This window comes from Taudactylus pleione, unplaced genomic scaffold (genome assembly GCF_031769625.1).
Source record: "Taudactylus pleione unplaced genomic scaffold, aTauple2 ptg000055l, whole genome shotgun sequence".
Lineage (NCBI taxonomy): Eukaryota > Metazoa > Chordata > Amphibia > Anura > Myobatrachidae > Taudactylus > Taudactylus pleione.
Window position 1 is genome coordinate 5860734 of NW_028284457.1, and position 23849 is coordinate 5884582.

Here is a 23849-nt window from a genome sequence, read left to right on the forward strand (position 1 = left end):
TAAATTTACTAAAGTGAGAGTTGTTAGAAGTGACTTTTAAAAGTGATGTTGCGCATAGCAACCAATCAGATACTACTTAACATTTAACTAGCACCTTCTAGAAGATAATAACTAGAATCTGATTGGTTGCTATGGGCAACATCACTTTTAAAACACACATCTAAAAACTCTCACTTTAGTAAATTTACCCCTAATAGTGTACTTCTACTATATGAGACTATTTGAAAGAATAGGTTTACATAGTTACAGCAACATAACAATATACTGTACACTGGGATTTACATCACAGGATATCTTAAATTTTACATTATGGAATAAAAGTATAAGTATAACTATGAATAGCGTTATTTTTTAAATCACTTTATTTCACATAATGACACAATCAACACATTAATCACAATACTTTGTTAGCTTTTTATTTAAAAATTAACAAAATTACAAAACAAAAAATAACTAATCATAAAAAAACTGAATACCAATAAATAAATACAGTAGTAACTTTAGTGATAATAATAAAAGTTATATTTTATGTACAGTATTCTGTGTGTCTGGACCTCCAGTATAACCAAGCTATTAACAAATACAAGTCATCCAGCAAGTGCCCTTTATAGGGAATACTTTTAATTTTTTCTTTATGTATAAATAATTACATTCATTTATAATAACATGTTTTTGTACTACTACTTATCTCTTTATTCCATACATTGGTTGATTGAATCCAATATAAAACATTTCTGTATCATACAACATCACCAAAAAAACAAAACCAACATATATACTTTATGTGTCTCTAAATATCTCCCAACTGCACCCCACTACTCTACTCCTGTCATACACAAGGACTTTTTTTTGGATGACACCAATTCTCCCTCATACAAGACTTTCCACTAGTTTCCAAACCTTCATGCATTTCCTGAAAAACTCATCTCTTTAGGTGACTATCAATTTCCTGAACCATCCCCCAAACTAGTCTACCTGTTACCTCCTCCTACTGTACATTTATTCTCCTTCCAAAAAACTAAAATTGTTGTATACTGTATATTTATCATTGGTGACTATGGGCACCTTAAAAGTATAATTCTTAGTTATTGTATATTGCTGTAATAATGTATTATTTAAGGGGGCTTTAGCAAAGACATTTGGTGGCTTAGTGGTTCTGTTTCAAACATGCCCTGTTGACAGTACAATGGTATAGAAGCTTTTTCTTTGACTTTACTGCTGGCCAGGACACTGCATGCACGGCCATCAGACCACACATTCATGAGAGAATGCAATCATCAAGAGGGGAAGTGCATTAACATTGCAGTGGAGATATGAAAAGATACCTAGGGGTAAATTAACTAAGATTCAAGATGGTCCCGATTTTCATTGAGATTAATGTTAATGGAACTCGCCAAAATTCATGTGATTTAATCACTTTTTATCTCTCAAATTTACCAACAGGCAATTTGAGGCAAATCGAGTTGGCAGATGGTGAAGCAGAACAAGATATCTCTCCCGAGTATCTCGTTTTGCAGGAGATTACTCACCCGAGATTGCAGTGTTTTCTCTCTGCAAATCTCTCCCAAGCTAGCAGCCTGCACATATCACTGAGATATGTGCAGGCTGCTTGTGTGTTAGTCCTGTAAAAAAAATGGTATAAATTCTTTAAAAAAAATGACGTGGGATTTCCCCAAAAAAACCTAACCAGCCCCGGACTTGTCAGCCTGTCCTGGTACCTAAAATTACGGGTAACAAAATGAGTCGGGTTCCACCGTAATTTAGGAACCAGCACCAGGCTGCAGGGCCAGTCCTGGGTTTAATTATAGGGGGAAAAAATGCGTAGGGGTCCCCCCCAAAAAGGGGACGCCCGCTCCCGAAACCCCATGCCTGGTCTGAAGCCCGGGGCTCTTCCCCGCACCCCTGGGCTGTGGGTATGGGGTATGTCCACATACATCTATCCTCCATGTGCTACAAGCCACGTTGCACCAAACGTGTGAGCACAGAGTGACTTGGTAGCGCTGAGCATTTTTTTCATGCAAATTTTTCAAATGCGTTGTATTCACACAGCATATAGGACATACAAGCAGCTTCTGCTGATTAAAATGATATGGGGCATGCCTATATTCTGTGTCTGTGTCTGCGGGTGTATCTGCATGTGAAATACTACGTTACAGTGAAAGCAGCTGTGATGCGGGGCACCAAATTATAACTTGCCTCCGGGCATCTGGCATGAACTTACGCCACTGATCGATTGAACTATCTATTATCTATCTATCTATCTATCTATCTATCTATCTATCTATCTATCTATCTATCTATCTATCTATCTATCTACCTATACTAGCTGACAGTGGCGTAACTAGGGTATTTGGAGCCCAGGGCAAATTTGAAAAAGGAGCCCCCACACCCCCCATGTGCGCGCGCCTAAGGCGCGCGCGTCCAAAAATGGGCGTGGTCATTTAAAAATGGGGCGTGTCAACATGACACACCCCTTTATTTTCAAACTGAACATTCCTATCCATATGCACCTTAACCCCAGTAGTACCCCCAGTATGCAGTTGTGGTCCCTCTCATGCAGGTCCATAGTAGTGCCCCTTATACAGTATCCCCAGTAGTGGTCCCTCTTATACAGCCCCCAATTAGTTCCCCTTACTCAGTACCCCCAGTAGTGGCCCCCCCAAATGCAGTGCCCCATGTGGTGTTCCCCCTTATGCAGTGCCCCCAGTAGCAGTCCCCACAATGCAGTGCGCCCAGTAGCGGTATCCCCTTATGCAGTGCCCTTTTATATAGTGCCCCCAGCAGTAGTCCCCCCCATGCAGTTTTCCCAGTAGTGGTCCCCTTATGCAGGCACCCTGTAGTGATCCCCCTATCTAGTGCCCCCTGTAGTGGTCCCCGCTGTGCCCCTAGCAGTAAGCCCCTTATATAGTGCCCCCAGCAGTAGTGTCCCCCCCTCCCATGCAGTGCCCCCAGTAGTGGTCCCCCTGATGCAGGCTCCCAGTAGTGACCCCCCCCCTATCCAGTGGTCCCTGTAGTGGCCCTTCCTATTATTGCCCTCATTAGTGGTCCCCCGAGTGCAGTGCCTCTAGTAATACTAGGCCTCTTTTAGAATGCCCCCAGTGGTAGTCCCCCCCCAAGTAGTAGTCCCCAGTAGAGTAGCCCCCCCCAGTAGAGGTCCTCCCAATGGCACCCCCAGTAGATGTCCCCCCCAGTAGATGTCCCCCCCAGTAGTAGCCAACCCCTCCCCCGTTGTGCATATAGGTTTAAAAATAAATAAATATATATAAAAATATACTTACCTGATTCCACGCTGCTCCTGTCCGCGACGCCGCTCCCGCCCTCCAGTCCGCCCGGGCTGGCGCGCTCAGCACTATGGGACTGACGTCATGACGTCATGACGTCATGACGTCAGTCCCATTACCCACTGCAGGAGCCGGACGGAAGTCCGGCTCTTGCAGCGGGTGCTGCAGCAGTCAATGAGAGTCTATCTGACTCTCATTGGCTGCTGTTTAACACACACATCGCCGCCAGCGTTGGCGGCGATGCGTGTGTTATGCACAGCCTGAGCCCGCCTCCTGGCGCTATTGGGCAAGCGCTCAGGGGGAGGGAACGGGCTCAGGCATGCAGCACAGGACTGGCGCTGGAAGTCTAGCGCCGGTCCTGTGCAAATGTGTAGCGCTGACCGCACTCATTGCGGTCGGCGCTACACTGGATAACTAGGGCGGGCGGGCCGGTACCGTGGCCGGCGGCGCCCCCCGCGCCGCCGGTCCAACGGCGCCCAGGGCACGAACCCCGCTCGCCCTGCCCTAGTTACGCCACTGCTAGCTGATGTACCCCATTTTCACCCGGGTATACCTTAGTCACAACGATCTATGTTTATGAACTGCTTAGTTACCATTTACTTAGCTACGTGGTGCCTTGTGGGACACCTTTTTTACAGTCATTTACCTTCATGATCTTTGTTGAGTTCTCCACCCGCCATATGTAACTAACATGACCTATACATCTTTGTCGCACTCAACAAATTAAATCTGTATTCTAAGGACTGCTTTATTTGGTGCTCCATTTCCTTGCACTATTTCATTTAGCCAAATAGTTTATATTCGATGCTTCGTTATCAACCCACCATGTAAATACTGCAATGGCTTTTGAGAATTGTGGTCATAAAGATCTAAGCTCACCGGTTGCTTAGTTACCATTCACTAAGCCACAAGTTGACTTATCTTACATTTTCTTGTTACCTATACCCCTTTTACACAGACTTAGAAATCTCGGGTTGATGCACGTGAGCGCGCATCAACCCGGGATTTTTGTTGGTGTAAACGGATCAACCCGGGTCCAGTGACCCGAGGATCCGGCCCGGCTAGCTTGCATGGTTGAGCACGGGTCATTCCCGTGTCACCCTGCAGTGTAAACGGTGCGACCCAGGTTATGATGATCCGGGTTGCGCCGCAAGTCGCCCAATTGGCTTGCTTCAGACATCATCTCTCAGCGTCCACTTCCGGTCAGACCAGAAAGAAGCAGTGCACCCCACCCGCCCTCCCTGCCTCCGGACCACTGCGGAGAGAGGTAAGAGGGTTGCATAGGGGGAGGGAGGGGAGGAAGCGCTGCTCACCGAAGCCAGAGAGCCGGGTCAATACCTGGATCCGGTGTGAGCGCTGCCGAACCAGCCCAGGTCGGTGCTGCGGTTTCAAAGGGTGTCTGTTCTTGGTCTGATCTGGGTTGGAAACGTGCTCCAAATCCCAGGTCAGACCCAGGACTTTGGTGTAAAAGCGGTATTAGTCATTTATCATAATGACCTCTGTTTGAGCTCCCCATCTGTTATATACATGTATGACCAGCTCGATTTAATAATCTCCCTTTTTTACATTCAGTAATGTTATCTCTTACTATAAGGAGTGACTTACTCCGTACTAACAGTGGGATATAGGCCCTCATTCAGAGGGGTCGGAGGATGCAAGCGGTCGCTCAGAAAGTTGGCGGCCGCTTGCATCCTGACAGGCCGCCTCTGTTTCGGTCATTAGGCTGTGGGTTTACACCGTCAGCTCTAAAGACTGCTAGAGCGATGGTCATAGACCATCGCGGCTTACGACGAGACCCTAGGGTAGGGTCTCACTTGTCGTAAGCCCAGGAGAGCTTCTGGCTCTGTCAGAGCCGGAAGCTCTCCACTGACATCACTAGTGATGTCAGTGTGGCCTCCCCCAAATGGCAGCCGTTACCATGGGAACGCCTCCGTTTGGGCTGCCACCCCCCCCGGCCCACCTTCCAAACGGGGCGAGCTGTCAATCAACATCGACAGCTCGCCCCCTTTGGAAAGAAACCCGCTACGACCGGTGCTGTCGGTTGTAGCGGGTCTCACGCATGCGCACGAAGGAGCCGGCTCCCTCGTGCGCATGCGCACTGGACAATCATCGAGGCAGTTGTAGACCGTACGACCGCCTTTGAATGAAGCCTATAGCGTGTCAGCGGTCTCCTAGCAACCTAAGCTATGTAGATGAGGTGCTATGCATCATGGTTCTGACATTTTTTGTATAAAACTGTTACTCGTTAGTGACAATATGGTGGCCGTACAAACTGAGCTTTCTATAGTGAGTGGTGAGTGTAATTCTTTCTTCTCATATTTTAGCTATATACTGTGTGGTGTTTTTTATGTACAGTATATTCCCTTTGATTTATTATGACTCTATGGTATTCTATATATCAGAAAGGGTCCTGTTTTTGTTAACATTTAGGTTGATGGTTATGGTATATGTATATTCATGTGCAAATATTGTATACACATTTATATTGAAAAAGGTGAAGCAGCGCACCAAAACGTGTTGAAGGGTGTCTCTTCTTTTTTATTGATGTGGTGCCCCATCCATCACTATATGCTGTCCTTATGCCTTGACTCACCCTGGTCCATGTCCATTAGGGAATTAGGATTCTGCATATTTTTACCATATTATGGTATGGGTTTTTGCTGCATGTTTTTAGCAATAAAAATGTACGTTTTATAAATAATATTGGATGATAGCCTTGGTTCCATTTTTCTTGGCTTACCTCGACTGGAGAGTCTCCTCTACCACATAAGGACCAAAAGTAGAGGGTTTAGAAGAAAAAGATACCTTTATGTGCATATACTTTATTATTATTATTATTATTACATTTTATTTATAGGGAACCACAAGAGGTCCGCAGCGCCATACATAGAGTAAGGGGTACACAGAACATTACATTACAATACAGTAACCAACTTATAAACAGAGCACAAGTAACAATTAGCAACACAATTCTCCATACACAATGCAGATGGGAAGGTGAAGGCTGTCATAGAAGTGTTAGAGAAGAAGGCTGTGAGACAGTGGGGATGAGGACCCTGCTCCAAGGATCTTACAATCTAGGGGAGAGGGGAGACGGACAGATGACCTGAGGCATGAGTGTGTAGAGGGGGACCTGAGTGCAGGAAGTAGGCAAGGTAGAGATGGCTGAGGCAGGAGGGACAGAGACTTGGTGACGGTTATGTGGTGGAAGGATATGCTTTGACGAACAGGTGGGTTTTCAGTGCACGTTTGAAGCTCTGCAAGGTCGGGGAGAGCCTAATTGAGCAAAGGAGCTCATTCCAGTGAAGGGGGGCTGCATGAGCAAAATCTTGGATACGAGCATGAGATGAAGTAACCAGGGTGGAGAAGAGGTAACAGTCATTGGCAGACCGGAGCAGGAGGGACTATGTAAGGAGATGAGGTTGGAGATATAGGGAGCAGTAGAGTTAGAAAGGGCCTTGTAAGTGAAGGTGAGGAGTTTGAAGAGGAGGTGAATGAGAGCCAGTGCAGGTTTTGGCAGAGGGGAGCAGCAGAAGTGGAATGGTGGGAGAGGAAGATGAGTCTAGATGCAGCATTGAGAACAGACTGGAGGGGAGCAAGATGGCAACGTGGGAGGCCAGTAAGGAGAAGGTTGCAGTAGTCAAGCTGAGAAATGATTAGTGAATGAATAATCAGTTTGGTAGCATTCTGGGAGAGGAAAGCCTAATACGAGCAATGTTGCATAGCTGGAACTGACAGGATTGAGCCAGAGATTGAATGTGGGGTGTGAAGGAGAGGGTGGAGTCAAGGGTGACACCCAAGCAGCGAAGTATGGGGACAGGGGAGATGATTGTGTTGTCAACAGTGATAGTGAGATTGGTTGGAGTGGAGACTGTATTAGGGGGAAAGATGATAAGTTCGGTTTTGTCCATGTTGAGCTTCAGAGAATTCTCGGACATCCAAGAAGAGATGGCGGTGAGGCAACTGGTTACTTGAGAGAGACAGAAGGAGAGAGTTCAGGAGAGGAGAGGCATAGTTGCGTGTCATCTGAATAGAGGTGGTATTGGAGGCCAAAGGAGCTGATGAGTTCTCCTAGTTTAGAAGTGTACAGGGAGAAGAGCAGAGGGCCCAGGACAGAACCCTGTGGGACACCAATGGGAAGGGTGGGAGGTGGAGCCAGAGTCAGACACAGAAAAGGAGCGGTTGGTGAGGTAAGAAGTGAACCAGGCATGGACGGTGTTAGAGATGCCAAAGGTCTGAAGAGTGCGAAGGCAGAGAATATGATCCACAGTGTCGAAGGCTGCAGAGAGGTCCAGGAGGATGAGCAGAGAGAGGTGACCCCTGGATTTGGCTGCAAGCAGGTCATTGGTGACTTTGGCCAGTGAAATTTCAGTGGAGTGATGTTGGCGAAAGCCAGATTGGAGAGGATCAAGGATGGAGTTGTCAGAGAGATAGCTGGTGACGTGGCTGTAGACAAGCTGCTCCAGTAGTTTGGAGGCAAAAGGAAGAAATAAATGGGGCGGTAATTGGCAGGTGAGGACGGGTCAAGGTTGTTTTTTTTAAGAATAGGTGTGACAAGAACATGTTTGAATGATCAGGGAAAGATGCTGATGGAGAGAGATAAGTTGAACAGGTGAGCAAGGTGGGAGCAGGTGGTGGAATTCTTAATTTATACCAAGCATACATGTAAGATTTCCACACAAGCTATACCTCCATCTACACCTGGGTGACACCTACGGCATTGGGACTACTAGAAGCCGGGAGAAGACCCATATACACCACTTCATCCCTGGGTGGTTGTACATTGTTTTTTTGCATACTGTGGACTATTACATTGTAGGAATTTGGACATTTCCCCTGGTGGATTCTTTATCAAACTGTTGGAGCAATTCATAGTGCATGTGAGGTTGTTTTATTTTATTTTTATTTCTTAGAAATTTACTTTTTCCATTTCCATATCACCACACCAATAACACATTAATCCTTCACCTCTATAATAATGCATCAGTGCTATAGTAAGATATTACCCTCCCTCACCTGTGTACTAACACGTTCCACTCCCTCACCTCTGTGTCAGAATGTGGCCTGGGATCGGCCGCTACTCACCTCTGCGCTGGTGTCCTTGGGCTTAGGTGTCCAGATGTTGGGAGTGGAGGTGAGTGGTGACTGAGTATTCTCCCTGGGGTCTGCTAGGGCTTCCATGCGTGCGTCCGGGTTTCCGGGGTGCCGGGCATGGGCGCAGCCATGTTGGCTCATATCACCTGACTAGTCTCTCCCAATGATAGTCCAGTGGTCACTCAGCTGATCCTCTGATCCAATGATCAGCTACCCAGGGGTATTTTAGTCTGACTCCAGGAACAGGAAGCTGCTGTTCAACTTCGTTATTCCAGTGCCTGTGATACTCCCACTGTTGCTCTGTGCTAATTCCTTCAGTGTGTTGCTTCAGCCTGCTCACAGTTTTCCAGTTTCCTGTATTAGCTTCCATGCTAACCCTTAGTCTGAGACTTTAGCTCTCTCACAGTATTTCAGTGTTTCATGTCTCTTTCCTGTGTGTCTTTGTATATGTGCTTCTAATTCTATTGCAGCTTTCCTGTGGCTATTACCCTGTGTCACTGAGGTGTCAGATTACCTGCTAGTACTAATTAGCTCACAGCTGGACCTCCCAGCACTCTCCCAGTAATTGTCTTTGTCTAGTACAAGCATTACTAGCTTCCCCATGTTATTCCTGTCTTCCCTCTGTGTTTCACTGTGTTTATCAGCTCCAGAATCTGTTGCAGTTCCTGTACATTTTTCTGTGTTTCCAAGCTAGCCTGCAACTGGGATTACTACATGTGCCTGTGTCCACTTCTCTCTGTGTCTTGTCTGTGCAGTCAACACCTACATTTATAGCTTTCCAGTATATGTTTGTGCTCTTTGCTCTGTGTCTTGTCTCTGCAAATCAGCTCCAAACATATCTAGCAATTCCCAATATATGCCTCTGTTTTTCTGTGCAATCAGCACTTGGATTTCTCAGTGATTCTCAGTACACTTTCCAGTATTCCTATGCTAGCCTGTGATTAGGATCCCTAACAGCGTTCCAATATCTAAGCATCCAGTTTACCTCCTGTGCTCTAGCATTTGCTTTGTTAATTATAGTTTCCGGTCTTCTGCCATTCCCAGGTAATAACAAAATTAAATGTAAAATGAAAAAATATAGTTTTCAAATAAATCATATACAGTACCTGATAACATAATATGAGCCTACAATAAAAATAAACATTTGCTTTTTTTCTGGTAATATAATAATAATTACTTATATAGCACCATATGTTGCCACTTTTGAGATGAACATGGAGGGCCCACTTAGGTGACCCTTTCCAATGATCTCTATCACATCATGTTTCATGACTTATCACACATCTATTTGTTTATTGTTGTCAGTCCATATTAGAATACCCTGATTTCAATAAAATAATAAAAGTAATATTTAATTGATAGTACTGTTATTATCCTAAAAGTCACCTCGCTTGCAGAGTGGTTTGTTTCTCTTTAGCTGTACGCCTACTCAAGAGGAACTTAGGGCCTCATTCAGTACAGATCACGGCTGTGATTACGCACGGTCTCGCTGCGATAGTATGCTAATCCACTGCGATCGCTATGCTGTTGCAGCACAACATAAAGATGCCCACCTTACCCACATCCGTAATACTGCGAAAACATCGGTAACCATCGGAGCCTCATGCACACTTGCACAAGATCAGACCTTACTCAGAAATTGCTAACCTCATCTCACACAGTGAAAGCCCAAGCTGAGTATGGCCTCACAGGGGATAATTTATGCACACCCCTGCAATGGCGTTCAAATGCACTGGCACGCCTATGTTTCGCCGACCACTCACCCGTCACCACCCACAAATGGTATTTCTTGTCAATCACTCTGCGATGGGTCTGCATAGTCCCTCACAGACCCGATCGCAGTGGCTGGTTCGCACACGTGCACTGCGATGCATACGCAGAATACAAAAATCATCCGATTGTGTGCGGAATCGCAGTTGCGATCCTTGCTGAATCAGGCCTTTAGCCATGATCTATTTGTTACATATTGGGTTCATTAATCCATTTATATTATGGTATGTTGTATCTACCTTATATAAAACTGGTGCTTTTTGTCTATATTTTGCAGGGGGTAAGGCTGCCATCTTGGATACACTCAGTCCCTGCCCCATTGGAACTCTCAGTCTAAATTACCTAAAACATACACTTTTTTGTCAAAAAATAATTATCCTGCCTGTATGTTTTGGACTTTGTGGGAGGAAACCAGAGTACCCAATGAAACCCATGATAAACGGGGAGAAACCAAGACCCCAGTGCTGTGAGGCAGCAATACTAACCAATGTGCCACTGTGAAGCTACTGATCGTAAATATGTTAGTCTTATTCTTTTGAGTCTACTGGAGAAAAGTATTATATAAATAAACATTATTATTACTTGGTATTTACAAGGTGTGACTTGTAGTTTTTGTGGGAGAATGTAAAAATATATTTTAATTCCAGTCTGGTATAACTGTAAGAGAATAGACAATAATTTGTGTACAGTACATTGTTGCATTTTAAGTTTATTTTAATTTGAAGCAGGATGTTGAACTTATCTACAATGTCCCAATAAGGTTTGATACAAAAATAGGAACTCACTGTTTCTGCTGTGGACACTGTGGAAATACAGCTGTTTTTCTTAGTTAAAGCTACAGACTGTCGACTGTAGACCGAACCTCTGCATGAAGACTCAAAATTGGATGCTGACATACTATAATTTTTTGGTAGTTTGATGAGGAACCGAAGACAAGGCACGGTCTTGTGAATGGTTTCCCTAGAAATGTAAATGATTTCATTAGGAAAAATCAAATACAACATATATTGCACATTTACTCTGCTGCTAATGATAATAGTGTCATAAAAAAGTGTTGGGTTAAGGACAAGTGAGTCAAACAGCCAAAGTCCAATTGAAATGAATCGTGTCGGAGGATTGAAGCAACACAGATAAAACACAGTAGATAGTGCGCTGACTTCCTAAGACATTACATGGCACTGTTAAATTGTGACATTGCACACAAAAAGATTTTTGAAAGATGAAGGTGTGTGATTCGTTCAAAAAGAGATAGCGTTCCCAAATCTCCAATATGATAATATCTATTGTATATCCCTGAGTGGGAGTTGATTTAATATGCACCTTAATTGGACGCCAGCTACGGCACAGCGTGCATATATAAAGAAGAGATCCTCAAAATGTAGTAAAGGTCAATCCTTTTGTGTTTTTATCTTTTTCTATTGGATATTTCGAAACTCTTTTTGCCTTTTTTGAATCAATCGCAAGCTTCATCTTCCAAAAAAATTTTTTGTGTGCAGCGTCACAATTTGATGGTATTATTTCTTCATGTCAATTATCATATTATGACACATTCTTTTGTTTGTTTTTTTTCCCCTTTTTTCCTTTGCTATATTTATATGAGGACATTGAAATCATTTTTTTGTGTCAACAAGGACTTTAAACACTTTTAATTTTGATATATTAGATGTTTGGTATCACAGGTGTCTATTTACTAAGCAGTGTTAGGAGACAGAGTGAAAAGTTATAAGAAAGTGGTAAGGTGCCAGCCAATCAGCTCCCAACTGCTATCTCACAGGCTGTGTTTGAAAAATGACAGTTGGGAGCTGATGGGCTGACACCTTATCACTTTCTTATCACTTTTCACTATGTCTCCGAATACTGCTTAATTTTAGCACAATTGGTGGTTTACAGTATTCTGTTATTGTGTGTGTTACATGGCAATGGTTTGTGCCTGAATAAACAGTGACACCAGCTGGGATTAAATAAAACTTTCTGAATTACCAAGAAATGGACCATTGCTATATACAGCAGGATGGCTAGAGAGTGTACCTATGGTAAGATACTGGTCATATATAATAAGATTTGTGTCTTGGTTATTGACAGTGGCGGGCTGGGCCGGGGGGCAGGGTGCCATGTGCCCCCCGGGCTGCAGCGTCACTGTGACACAGACTGCACCGCGTGTGTAGCGCTGACCGGACGGAGTTCGGTCAGCGCTACACAAGTGACAAACACATAGCCGCCAGCACCGACAGCTGTGTGTTTGTTTTGATCAGCAGCCAATGAGAGTCTGTCAGACTCTCATTAGCTGCTGCTGCTGCGCCCACTGCAGGAGCCGCTCCATCTTCCGGCTCCCGCAGTGGGCAATGGGAGAGGCGTCATGACGTCATATGACGTCTCTCCCATAATGCAGAGCAGCGCGGCCCGGGAAGGACAGACGGAGGAGTGGATGGCGACGGCGGGAGCGGGGATTCAGGTAAGTGTTTTCTTTTTTTTACTACGTGTGTCTACTGGGGGGGAGGCTGGCATTACAAGGGGGAGACCACTACTGGGGGCACCACAAGGGGGGCACCATTCAAGGAGGCACTGCAAGGGGGACAACTACTAATGGGGGCAATACAAGGGGGGTTGACTACTACTACTGGGGGCACTACAAGGGTGGGGACTACAACTACTGGGGGCAAAACAAGGGGGGACTACTGGGGGCACTATAAGGGGGGAATACTGGGGGCGCTACAAAGGGGGAACCACTACTGTGGGCACTACAAGAGGGAGGGACTACTACTGCGGGCACTACAAGAGGGAGACTTCTACTGGGGGTAGTACAAGGGGGAGATCACTACTGGGGGCACTACAGGGGGGGCACTACAAGGGGAGACCACTACTGGGGATTATAACGGGGTACTTCAAGGGGGGGACTACTACTACAAGGGGGGACTACTTACACTACTAGGGGCACTACAAGGGGAGGGGACAACTACTAGGGGCACTGCATAGGGGGGAGGGGACTACTACTAGGGGCACTACATAGGGGGGAGGGGACTACCACTGGGGGCATTGCATCGAGGGACCACTGCTGGGGGCTCTATAAAAAGGGCAATACTGGGGGTACTGCATAGGGGGAGGCTACAACTGGGGCCACTATTTAAGGGGCACTGCATAAGGGTTTCCACTATTGGGGGCACTGAATGGGGTGTGGACTGCTACTGGGGGCACTATATAAGGAGCACTGCATAGGGGGTACCACTACTGGGGGCACTATATAAGGGGCTTACTACTGGGGGCACATGTGGCACTGCACAGGGGGGACCACTACTGGTGGCACTGTATAAGGGGCACTGCATAGGGGGGATCACTACTGGGGGCACTACTGGAGGCCTGCATAAGGGGGTCCTTTCCTGGGGCACAGGGGGACACTGCATATGGGCACCACCACGGGGCTGTCCCTAATCTTTATTTTTACTTTACATTAATCCCATATGGACCCGCCTCCTCCCTGGAACACTTGAGGGGGGGGCGCCATAGCACGCACGTTCTTCGGGCACCCTGGCTACACGCTACTCCTCTGCCAGGGCCGCCTGCATGCATTTGCCCCCCAGGCTAAAAGTTGCCAGCCAGCCCCTGGTTGTTGCCTTTACATATACTCACATCTTATTAACTCACATTCATTTTTTCTTACCATTCAGTCAATTAAATCATATAATATTTAATGGGCCTGATTCAGAGTTGTATAGTAATGCAATCACAGCTGCAATTGTGGTCGCAGTATATATGTGGAAAATATGTAAATGCCAGCAGAGGCATTCCCCACATTCACCTGTGCAGAGTATGAGACGCCCACTTTCCTTTCCAGAGAACAGCGGTGTTCCATCGCAGGTTGAAGTCACACCAACATCGTCTCAACATCGGTCGCACATCGACTGCTGGAGTACGTCCTGTGTTGGGCAGAGTCAGCCTCACAACTGGCATAAAAAAATGGCCTCTGGCACTGTGTTTTTGTGATAGTGAACACAGCCAGAAGCATTAACCCGCCCATGACACTTTCTCAACATGGCCACGAGCTGGCGTCTTTTTGCGTTCACTTTCAGCCACCACCCCGAATCCACCCAGGAACACCCAGAAATCGCTATGGTCTTCTCAGAGCTTTGCGTCCTGTACAAGATGTGAATGCCATTGCAGTGCTTGGTTCATGTGTGCGCAGTAAGGTCTTTTTGCATATGTGCAGTAGCAAAAATTTGCCATAGCGTAGACCTCTGAATCATGCCCAATATCCCATATCAACTTACATACTTACATTTAGGGTAGTTTCTTTTCTTTGCTTACTGCTGATACATAAGCCTGCCCCTACACTACCAGTCAAAAGTTTTAGACCACCAGCATGTTTCCAGTTTTTACTGAAAGGCATGGTCTACTTCTCAACTTCATATAAACATGGCCTCTATGACTGCTGCTCTGCGACTTTCACTGACACGCTGCGACACTCCCACAACATGCCCCTGAGAGAGACTTTTATTACGCACACTTCAGGCTACCTCTGAGTCATCACACAGGGACACTTATGGTTGTGCCTCACCATACCTAATGCCAGCGATGCTGTGTGTATACACACACAGGGTAAATGCATGCTCTGAAGGGGTGTTCTGTATATTTCTGCATGCACAGTAGCATATAATCACCCTGTGTGGTTAGAACATGCTGCTTTCAAAAATCTTAAATGCAATTTTTGATTTTTGAACACAGTGGTGTGAATAACACTGACTGTATGTTTTTTTATTGCACATTTCATGGATTTGTTAATTAAATGTAGCTATATGTGATGAAAATGTGGAAATACAGTGCTTCAATACATGCAAGACAGCATCCTTATAGGCTTTGGCTTATTGTTCAGACCAGGACATGGCAGGCTGTTGGGAGGTGGTAACACATATGAGCCTGCGTTTAGTAAGGCCCAATTCTTAACAGCTCTGGCAGCTCTATCTTTCTCAAGGTATCATTGATACGACTGTGACAGTGTGACCCACTGTGTTAAACAAATAAATGCTAAGCTGTGTTTTTCCCTACACTCCCCTCAGTGGGAGACCTAGACTTTTCATTTAGGGGGACGGTTTAATGATAATAACCCTGACTCCTCCTCTCTTCTATCCTGGAACCACCCCTTTTTGGTTTCAACTCCTCCCTTTGGTGACTCCTACTGTGCCTCACACACAGCCAGACGCCAACTCCTCCATACCCCTTACAATCCATAGAAGATAAGCTGTTGAGAGTGAAAGAACACTAGATGGAAGGGAGAGGTGTCACACTGCCACCTCTGTGTTACATTATATGTAACTTTGTTTCACCAAATGCCATTTATCTTTCCTATGCCTCCCTACACTCCATCTTTAGCCATTATCCTTAGCATTGCAGCTTCCCCGTCTCTCAGGGATATGTGCATTATAGATGCTGTTAGCTATCTGCTATATAAATATTACTTCATTTATATCTAACACTCACTTTTAAGTGAGTAGAGGAGGTTTAATATGTTTTATGTTTGCAATTTGTTACACAGCAATTAAAAATCTGAAATGTTCTTCTCATGTAACTGAAAGGCTTCTAACACCTATAATATGGGTGATTGAAGCTTCTGCTCATTATGGGCCTGATTCAGAGGTGCACGCTATTGCAGCCATGTCTGTGTCTTTTGGAGCAGAGTGACTGCATCTTTATGCTAATGCTGCAGCCGATGATATTGGTACAGAGACACCCACTGGCTGTGGCTTTAATCCGCTGCTGTACGCATTAAGGTGCACCATTGGTTGCACCATCAGAGATTGCACCAGCTCTATGGAGGTGCAGAATCTCCATCTGTACATGGCTGTCTGTGTCAGTGCAACCAAAGTTGCTGACTGTGACACACCCATGACACGCCCACAACTGGCTTGCCGTCCCCTTTTGCCTCCCAGGAACGCCCACTGAAGTCCCCTGCTCTTGCATCCAAATTTGTTCTGTGACTTACTGTAGAGCGCTAACCATCAGGACACAAAAGCAGTGCGGCTCGCACACATGCGCAGACTGAAAACATTGGCCGCTTGTGTACGGCATCGACATTACATGCACCTCTGAATCAGGTTCTTTGTATGTACTGAATGCAGCTTTTGAATTACATATAAGTGGTAAGAGAGAAATGACTAGTATTAGCTGCTGCTTTGGACCTCTAACACAATTATTTAAATGGCAATAATGACTCTCTCTCGAGTGGGATATGAGAGCCCACAATTGATATAACCCATTTGCAGAAACTGGCATTTACAGAAAGGGCAGACATCTGTAAAATAAACTATTAAAAACTAATTTTAGCAGACAAATTCAGGGCCAGTGCATAACTGCCTGAGGCAATGGAGGCTTTCTCCTCCAGGCGCCTGGTGTGGGAAGGGTGGGCAGGCTGCACTGCTTAGTGTGTGCCTAAGCATTTCTGCCTCCTCCTGCCCTTCACCTCCACTCGCATCCACACTGCTTCCTACACAGAGAACAGGAAGCCTCAACAGAAGCCTTGCACAGGAGGAACTGTAGTTCAATGGGACTACTGTCTACAAGTCGGCAAAGGGGGTCTGCAGGAGATCTTGCTTCCGGGTGATGGGGGTGAAATTCTGCCTCTGTTCAGGACAATGTATGAAGACAGAAAGAAGTGGCCAGCAATTTAAAGCTCTGATCAAATGATCGTATAGTGTCACAAGGGGCAATGTATCATACCTTTGAGACAGATAAAGTGGAGAAGATGTCCACAGCAACTAATCAGCTTATGTCATGTTCTATACTGTGCTAGATAAATGACAGTTAGAAGCTGAATGATTACTGTGGCCAACTTCTCCACTTTATCGCTCTCAAAGGTTTGATACATCTTTTCCACAGAGAGACAATAACAATTAGATGTCTCATGCTATAGAGTCCATCACTCTAGGGGCCAGCAGTGCCTACTGTATCTACTGCATGTACCAGACGCCCAAACACATATGCAGCAACAATTGATATTTAATTATTTTGTTTTATTATTATTTTTTGTATTATTTCATTCCCTAGACAGTCTATGTTGCTTCTGGAAAGCGGGAATTCAGAAAAAGTATGTGATCCGGGATTCTGACTTTTGATGCACCCAAAGTAATAAGACAGATAGGGGAATTCAATATGGAGCGAAAACTCAGTTTTTGCGTTAATATCGCACCTATGACGTCATTATCGCAGGTTCTAGTTTTACACTGTATTCAATTTCAAAGACTTTTCGCAGGTTCGAAAAGTCTTAGAAAAAAAAAGGGGATAATTTTTCACCACTGAATAGGTGGCGAAAAAAAGTGCAGAATTGGGGTTTAGAGGTGACGGCTTAAAAAAAAATAGCCTGTACCCCTGGGAATGACATTTTAAAAAGAACTGTGTCAAAAAAAAAAAAAAAATAGGGACACCCCAAAAAATTAATTTAAAAATTGGGGTAAAAAAAAAAATGGGAAAAAAAGTGTTTAAAGATAGGGAAATAAGTTCAGGGCTATTCTGCAAGTATGCGGCAGGTGTATTCTAGAATAGGCTATTAGCGGCAGGTGCATAGATGCAGAATTTTTCAAAACTTACTTTAGGAACATAAAAATATGCTAGTACCCATTTTCATGTACCCCAAATTTGATGGGACCACTTAAAAAATACGAAAAAAATAACCTAAGTGCTCTTCTGCAACACTTCTTCAATGTCGGGAAAAAAAACACCTGCTTCGGCTATTTAAATCCCCGACTTTCATTTGCAGGCTAAAATGGGGGTACCCATAGTGATCCCCCATGTTTTTACAACTTTAGGGGGGTCCTACAATTTTTTCAAGGAAAATTTTGTTTTTTTACGCAAATCCCACTTCGCACATTCCCGTTTTCGTAGAGTTGATATTGAATACGGGGATAAAGCGGGCGCGCCCCCGATACTTTATCCCAGAAAAATCTCCGATATGAAACGTAAACTTCGACAGCGAAGTTTACGTTTCATATTGAATACCCCTCAGAGTGGGGAATGTTCCTACAGCTCCTTTATTATATTCTGATTTGTTTTATTTTTTTTATTATATAATTGTATTTACTTTTTACCTTATTAAAGGAACAAAGGGGGGGGGTATAGATTGAGCAAACACCCTGCTACATGGTTCCTGGTTTTCTGTTATACTGTATGTGTATGGAAGAACTAGCCATTGTGCTCTTGGTGCTGTCACTTTTCTTTAATCTAGTCATAATGCAGCAAATAAATATTAAGTTAGTATCTTGAAATGTTACCTTCTAACTGTCAATTCTGCAGGACAGTCCTGTTTTTGGAGGACTGTTCTGCCATCAGCTGTCTCCTTGTTTATTCCGAATTGTCCATAGTGCGATGCTGCAGATCAAGGTACCTCAAGGGTGTATTAGGAGGATGGAGGCAGGTTGGGGGTGCCTTGCACTGCATAAGGACTAAGCACGCCCACTGGGAGCATGATCATATCACAGCCCCAGTGAGATCCATCCACGCCCCTGTGTCCCTATTCAAACTCTCATAGTGTCAGTGGTATGTTGTAATGTCACTAACAGTGTATATGATAATATCGCTTTACAGGGTGTTAAAAGTATACTTAATTTCAATGATTAAATTAATTTTACCTGTACTTTGGATGAATTATTCCATATATAATTGGATTATAAATTGCAGAGGCTTTCGCTATAACTGCAGGAACAGTCTTGGTATACGGTGTTAAAGATTTTCCATTGCTAAAATAGAAAGAAATAAGTGAATGTCGCAAAATGTTACGAATCTGCTGTATTATTTAAAATTCTCAAAAATGACATTAAAAACCTTCAGTACTGTATACTCAATAAAGGGATTTAAATCTGGAAGCCTTAAGGGGCCTATCCATCAGCAGATCTTTTCAACAGATGAAAGACAAAAGATTTATCTTTTGAAAATTCCTTGGGCTGCTGTGACAGATATCTGTCATGTACATGACAGATTTTTTTGAACGACGAACGATTTTGCATGACATCATTCTGGGAGTGGATTTTCTTTATGTTTCTATTCATTTGTATTAAAAAATCGTTCATCGTTCGGTGTTTACTGCGACAGATATTTCTAATAAACGATAATTGACCAACATGTTGGAGAGACAAAAGACCAAATTTGTCGGCCCACGGGAGAGCGCATTTTCATCGTTCAGAGCCTATCCGTTAGCAGATAAATTGAACGACTGAACGAAAAATCGTTCATCGTTCAAATTTATCTGCTAATGGATAGGCCCCTTTACAGAACCAGAGGTCAGATCAAGGAAACATACTGTATGCGCTTATATATACTATAGACAACTCAATGTATTATTAATATGGACAAACAGACAACCTGGCGTAATCATGGGGCATGGCCACTCCACGCTACAAAAATACTACATGGAAAAATATTATCACTTTGCTGTCGCTGCACATCGGAGTAATTTGTACCCATTCTCCACCCCCCTTCTCCTTTTGGCGCCTCTGACTCTACAGTACACGAAACATACACCAAACTGAACAATATATTTATTTTAAAAAAACCTCAGCATATATTAAAAATATCTCCAATTAGTTTTAAAATATATGAAATAATTTACCTATTAGCTTTCAAATATGTTTTAAACACTTTTCAATATACATCAAATCAAAGTAATTTTTTAATAAATATATCAAGTGTTCCTTCAGTCAAAGTACATAGTTTCAGCTCGTCAGTACACTAAAATATAACTCCTTGTCTTCCTTTCTCTCTTTTCTCATAAGGTAATATAGAGTTGTCAGCAGCACTCCCCTATTTGTAACATTGAACATATCCATTTGACCAATATATGAGGACAAGGAAAAGCTGAATAAATATCAGGAAATCCTATCTGTGATATTCTTTAAGAAATAGTCAGGGCAAGAACCACAACTTTATTGTTGCTCAGCGTCTTAAGGTGCAAAGAGCAATGTCCCTAATTATACAGCAATGTGAAATATGGTAATACATAGTATAAAGGGTAATAATAACAACTATATATCACTTTATGGCTGCATTATGGCTGCATTACCCAATATGTTATCGCAGCTGATGTCAAGAACAAGTAAATCTATTTCCTATAGTCTATTAAAGGATATGTAACTAAGTTGCATAAAATCCAAGAAAAAACTAGATTGTTTATACAAAGGTATAGGGAGACCAAACGGTCACCATCATTTCCATGGACAGCCTCTGGATGTAAAGATTGTTTCTGGAAAAGTTCCTGTTCAGACCCAGTTGCCCAGTACATCTCTTCTTATTCTATTACATTCTCTTATTCCAATTCTCACTATTCTTATTCTGGGGACTTTGGGCCTGATTCGGAGACAGACGCAAAGGTGAACACGCATGCATTCGAGCGATTGTTTGCCATCATGCATGCGTATAAGCCGCACTGAGCATGCGCAGCGATCGCACTGCGATTACATACGCACATGGGAATCCGTCTCAGAGTGAGTGACAGGTTGTCAGCGCTAGGGGGTGGTAACGTGGGGTGGTCTGAGAAACGCAGGCGTGTCTGTCCATTTAAATGCGGTTACATTTACATGGGTGTGCATAAATTAGCCACTGCTAGTGCATCCGCAGCTCTGCATGTCAAATGAGCTCCCAAGACATCACGCACCTTATTACTTAAGAAGATCAGAATTAAAAACACAAAAAATATATTCTAGCTAGTTTTGAAATGTTATTGTGGTAAGTGTAATCAAGTATGGTCTGCCAAACCAGTACTATCATTGGTGTTAGAAAATTTGCAATTGTTGCACTCAAACAGATCATTGACTTCCAGGTTGCTTCAAGAGATGCGTCTAATGCTGGGCATACACTACCAGATAAAATGTCTGTCAGACCGACAGACATTTTTTCTGGCAGCCTGCAAGCCGCAGAAGTCGCCGGCATACACTGTGAGAGAAATCTCACAGTGTATAGCCCAACATCCGCGCTCCGCCCCCTGTTCCTTCCATAGGAAGGAACACAGGAAATGTCTGTCTGTCGGCTGCGCTGGGCATACACTGCCCGATGCGGCCAACAGTTTACCCACTAAATATCGCATCGGACGGGCATGCTGGACAATCCAGCATGCCAGACCGAGCAATATTTAACCCTCGGTCACCCCCCCACACGCAACAATTATCGCGGCGATCCGCCGATATCGGGCGGATCGTCCCGATAATTGTAGCGTGTATGGCCAGCATAAGTCGCATGTATGAGATTGTGCCGCTACCTCCGGGTTGTGGCTTATTTTATCTGGGTGATGTTGTATTTGAGACTCAGCTGGTGTCATAGGCTAGTTGGATGCTGTCAGTCTACAATTTACACTGACAGGCTATGAATCTAATGGACCCCCCTGGTCTTCACTAAGACCCACCGAAAGGTGATATGGGCTTTGCTGTAAAGAGCCTGCAGGTCATAACCCTCTAATCTCCCACTTGATGTATGGGGAGCTTAGGAGAAAGAAGGCACAGTACAGAATCAGCAGACAGGAGAATGGTCAAAAGAGGCTGTCAGGGTCACAGGCACAGATGCAGAATGGGGTAACAGGATGTGGTCAGATTCACACGCACTGGTGCAAAGCAGTATAACAGGCTGAGGTCATGATCACAGGCAAGATACTAGTTCAAAAGGCAAGTGGAGGTCTGATACACGTGGACTCAATTATTGTAAATAGGAATGCAGCAGATACAGTGACCTAATAATCTGACATTGTGCTCATAGTGAAATTTATATAAGCAGAGGCTGGGTTGGAATTTGGAGCCACTTGTGCTACTGATCATGTCATCGGCCATCTAGACCCCAGAGAAGCAACCCATCTTCCACTAAGGGAGGAAGACACAAGAGCTGGCAGAGTCATGTAGATGTAGAAGCAGCTTGGGTAGACACACACCTCCAGACCCAGTAAGTCTTGTGACAGTGCCCCACCATCTTATGGGTGGGCATCAAACCCCCCAGAAATGGTTTGTCTAGAAGCTTCTCATAGTACACATTAACTACTTAACTGACTACTATATTTACTAATAAAATGCTCAGAAATTGTCATTTAATAAATGAAATTCAGTTAAGACTGTATTTTTAAAAATGTTTTAAAATATTTTATTGAAACAAAAATATACCTATTGGGAGTCTCCACCCCTCCATATCTATAGGCCATTATTGTAACAGTACCTTCTTCCACCCCAACAATAGATCCCCAAGTGGCATTACCCTGCACTTCCATAGTGGTAATAGATCCCCTGTAGCATAACCCTTCCAGTGGCTTAAAATCCCTACTGCGGCACTCCCCTGCCCCATGTGTCACTATACTTGTATAGTACTACCCTGGCCAATAGACCTTTATCACACATAACCCCCTTCCCACCAGTGCCAATAGATTTCCCCAGTGGCATTGCCTATCCTTCCAGTGAAATTTGCCTTCTTTCTCACCATTCTGTGATCATTCTAATAGTGCTCCACCTCACACTTACGTTATAGGTGCATGTGCTCCAGAGTGTCATTTACCCTGATTTCTAGGTTGCAAATTTGGCAGTGATGACATCCACCACATCACTGCTGGTGGGCTGTGCAAAAAGGAGGAAATAGGTTCTGCATTTGTGCAGAATGGATTTCCTTTTTAACAGCCAAAGAGTGGAGCAGGATGGCATGGTCGCATTGGAAGTGACCGTGTTAGTGAAAAGCCCAGTTGGCTGCGGTCACATCCCATGGGTTCATGCCAGTTAACTGCATAAGAGGGCTTGGAGCATGTACATCAGCAAACTTTTTCAAAGAATGGTCTTTGGCACCAAAGCCTTTCCTATTAATTCGAAAGTTCAGAATACCCTAGATACTTTAGAATCTAGAATTTGTTGATCTCAAATTACTGTTGTTCTTGTATCAAGATGGGAGCAGGAGGATGATGAGGCATAAGAGAATTGATTACGTTCCAGAGGCCTTAATAATGAAATATGAAATACACTGGGAATGTTGGACAGTTACAGGATTAATCACTTGAGAGATTTTAAAAGGTCCAATGAAACAAGGGGGAAGTTTCATACTGTGTACTTTCAACCAAAAGGTGGTGGCTTGACATCCAGACTCTGTTCCCTGGATTCACTTTGGGCTCTTTTTTCTTCCTCTTATATAGAAACTCTGTATAATGACTGGATACTTGATATTGTAATTTATCTGGAGTCACATTGGCAAGGTATTTAGGAGAAGGGAATTGACAGCAGGGACATCAGAAGTAGGGTCTGCAAACAAACTAGGTATTTGTGGACATCCCATATACTATATAAAATATGGATGAAAATTCATGATAATGATTAATATAGACAAATTCAGCCCAAGGTAAAAGATGGATCCAATCACCCAGAGCTGCTGATATGTAAATTCTGATGAACATCTCCAGATCTTGGTTTACTCCCTCAGTTTGGCTTTAAGACTGACGCTAGTATTCTGTTGAGCAATGGAATTTTATTCACTATATTTTTACAGAAACTATCTAAAATCTTTAAGTCAGATATGATCTCTTGAGGGCATCCATAAAGTGAAAAATAAGTTTGATAAATAAAGAAGCTAATATAGCAGAAGAAGGTAAACCTTTAAGTGGTACAATATTTACTATTTTAGAGAAATGGTTAACCACAAACTAGATTGTATCATGTCCTTCAGAAGGTGCAAGTTCCGTAATGAAATCCATGAATACAGAGTCCAAGGCTTGGAACTGAG

The 23849-nt window shown here is 43.9% G+C and overlaps 1 protein-coding gene across 1 annotated transcript in view; it reads right to left on the reverse strand.

The window, feature by feature from the left end:
* LOC148535158 (melanopsin-B-like) overlaps positions 1 to 23849 on the reverse strand; it is a 197256-nt gene that overhangs the window by 81982 nt on the left and 91425 nt on the right. The window contains 2 exon segments of the mRNA XM_088464453.1: positions 10931 to 11105; positions 18755 to 18862. Of these exon segments, the coding sequence (XP_088320579.1) occupies positions 10931 to 11105; positions 18755 to 18862 (283 nt within the window).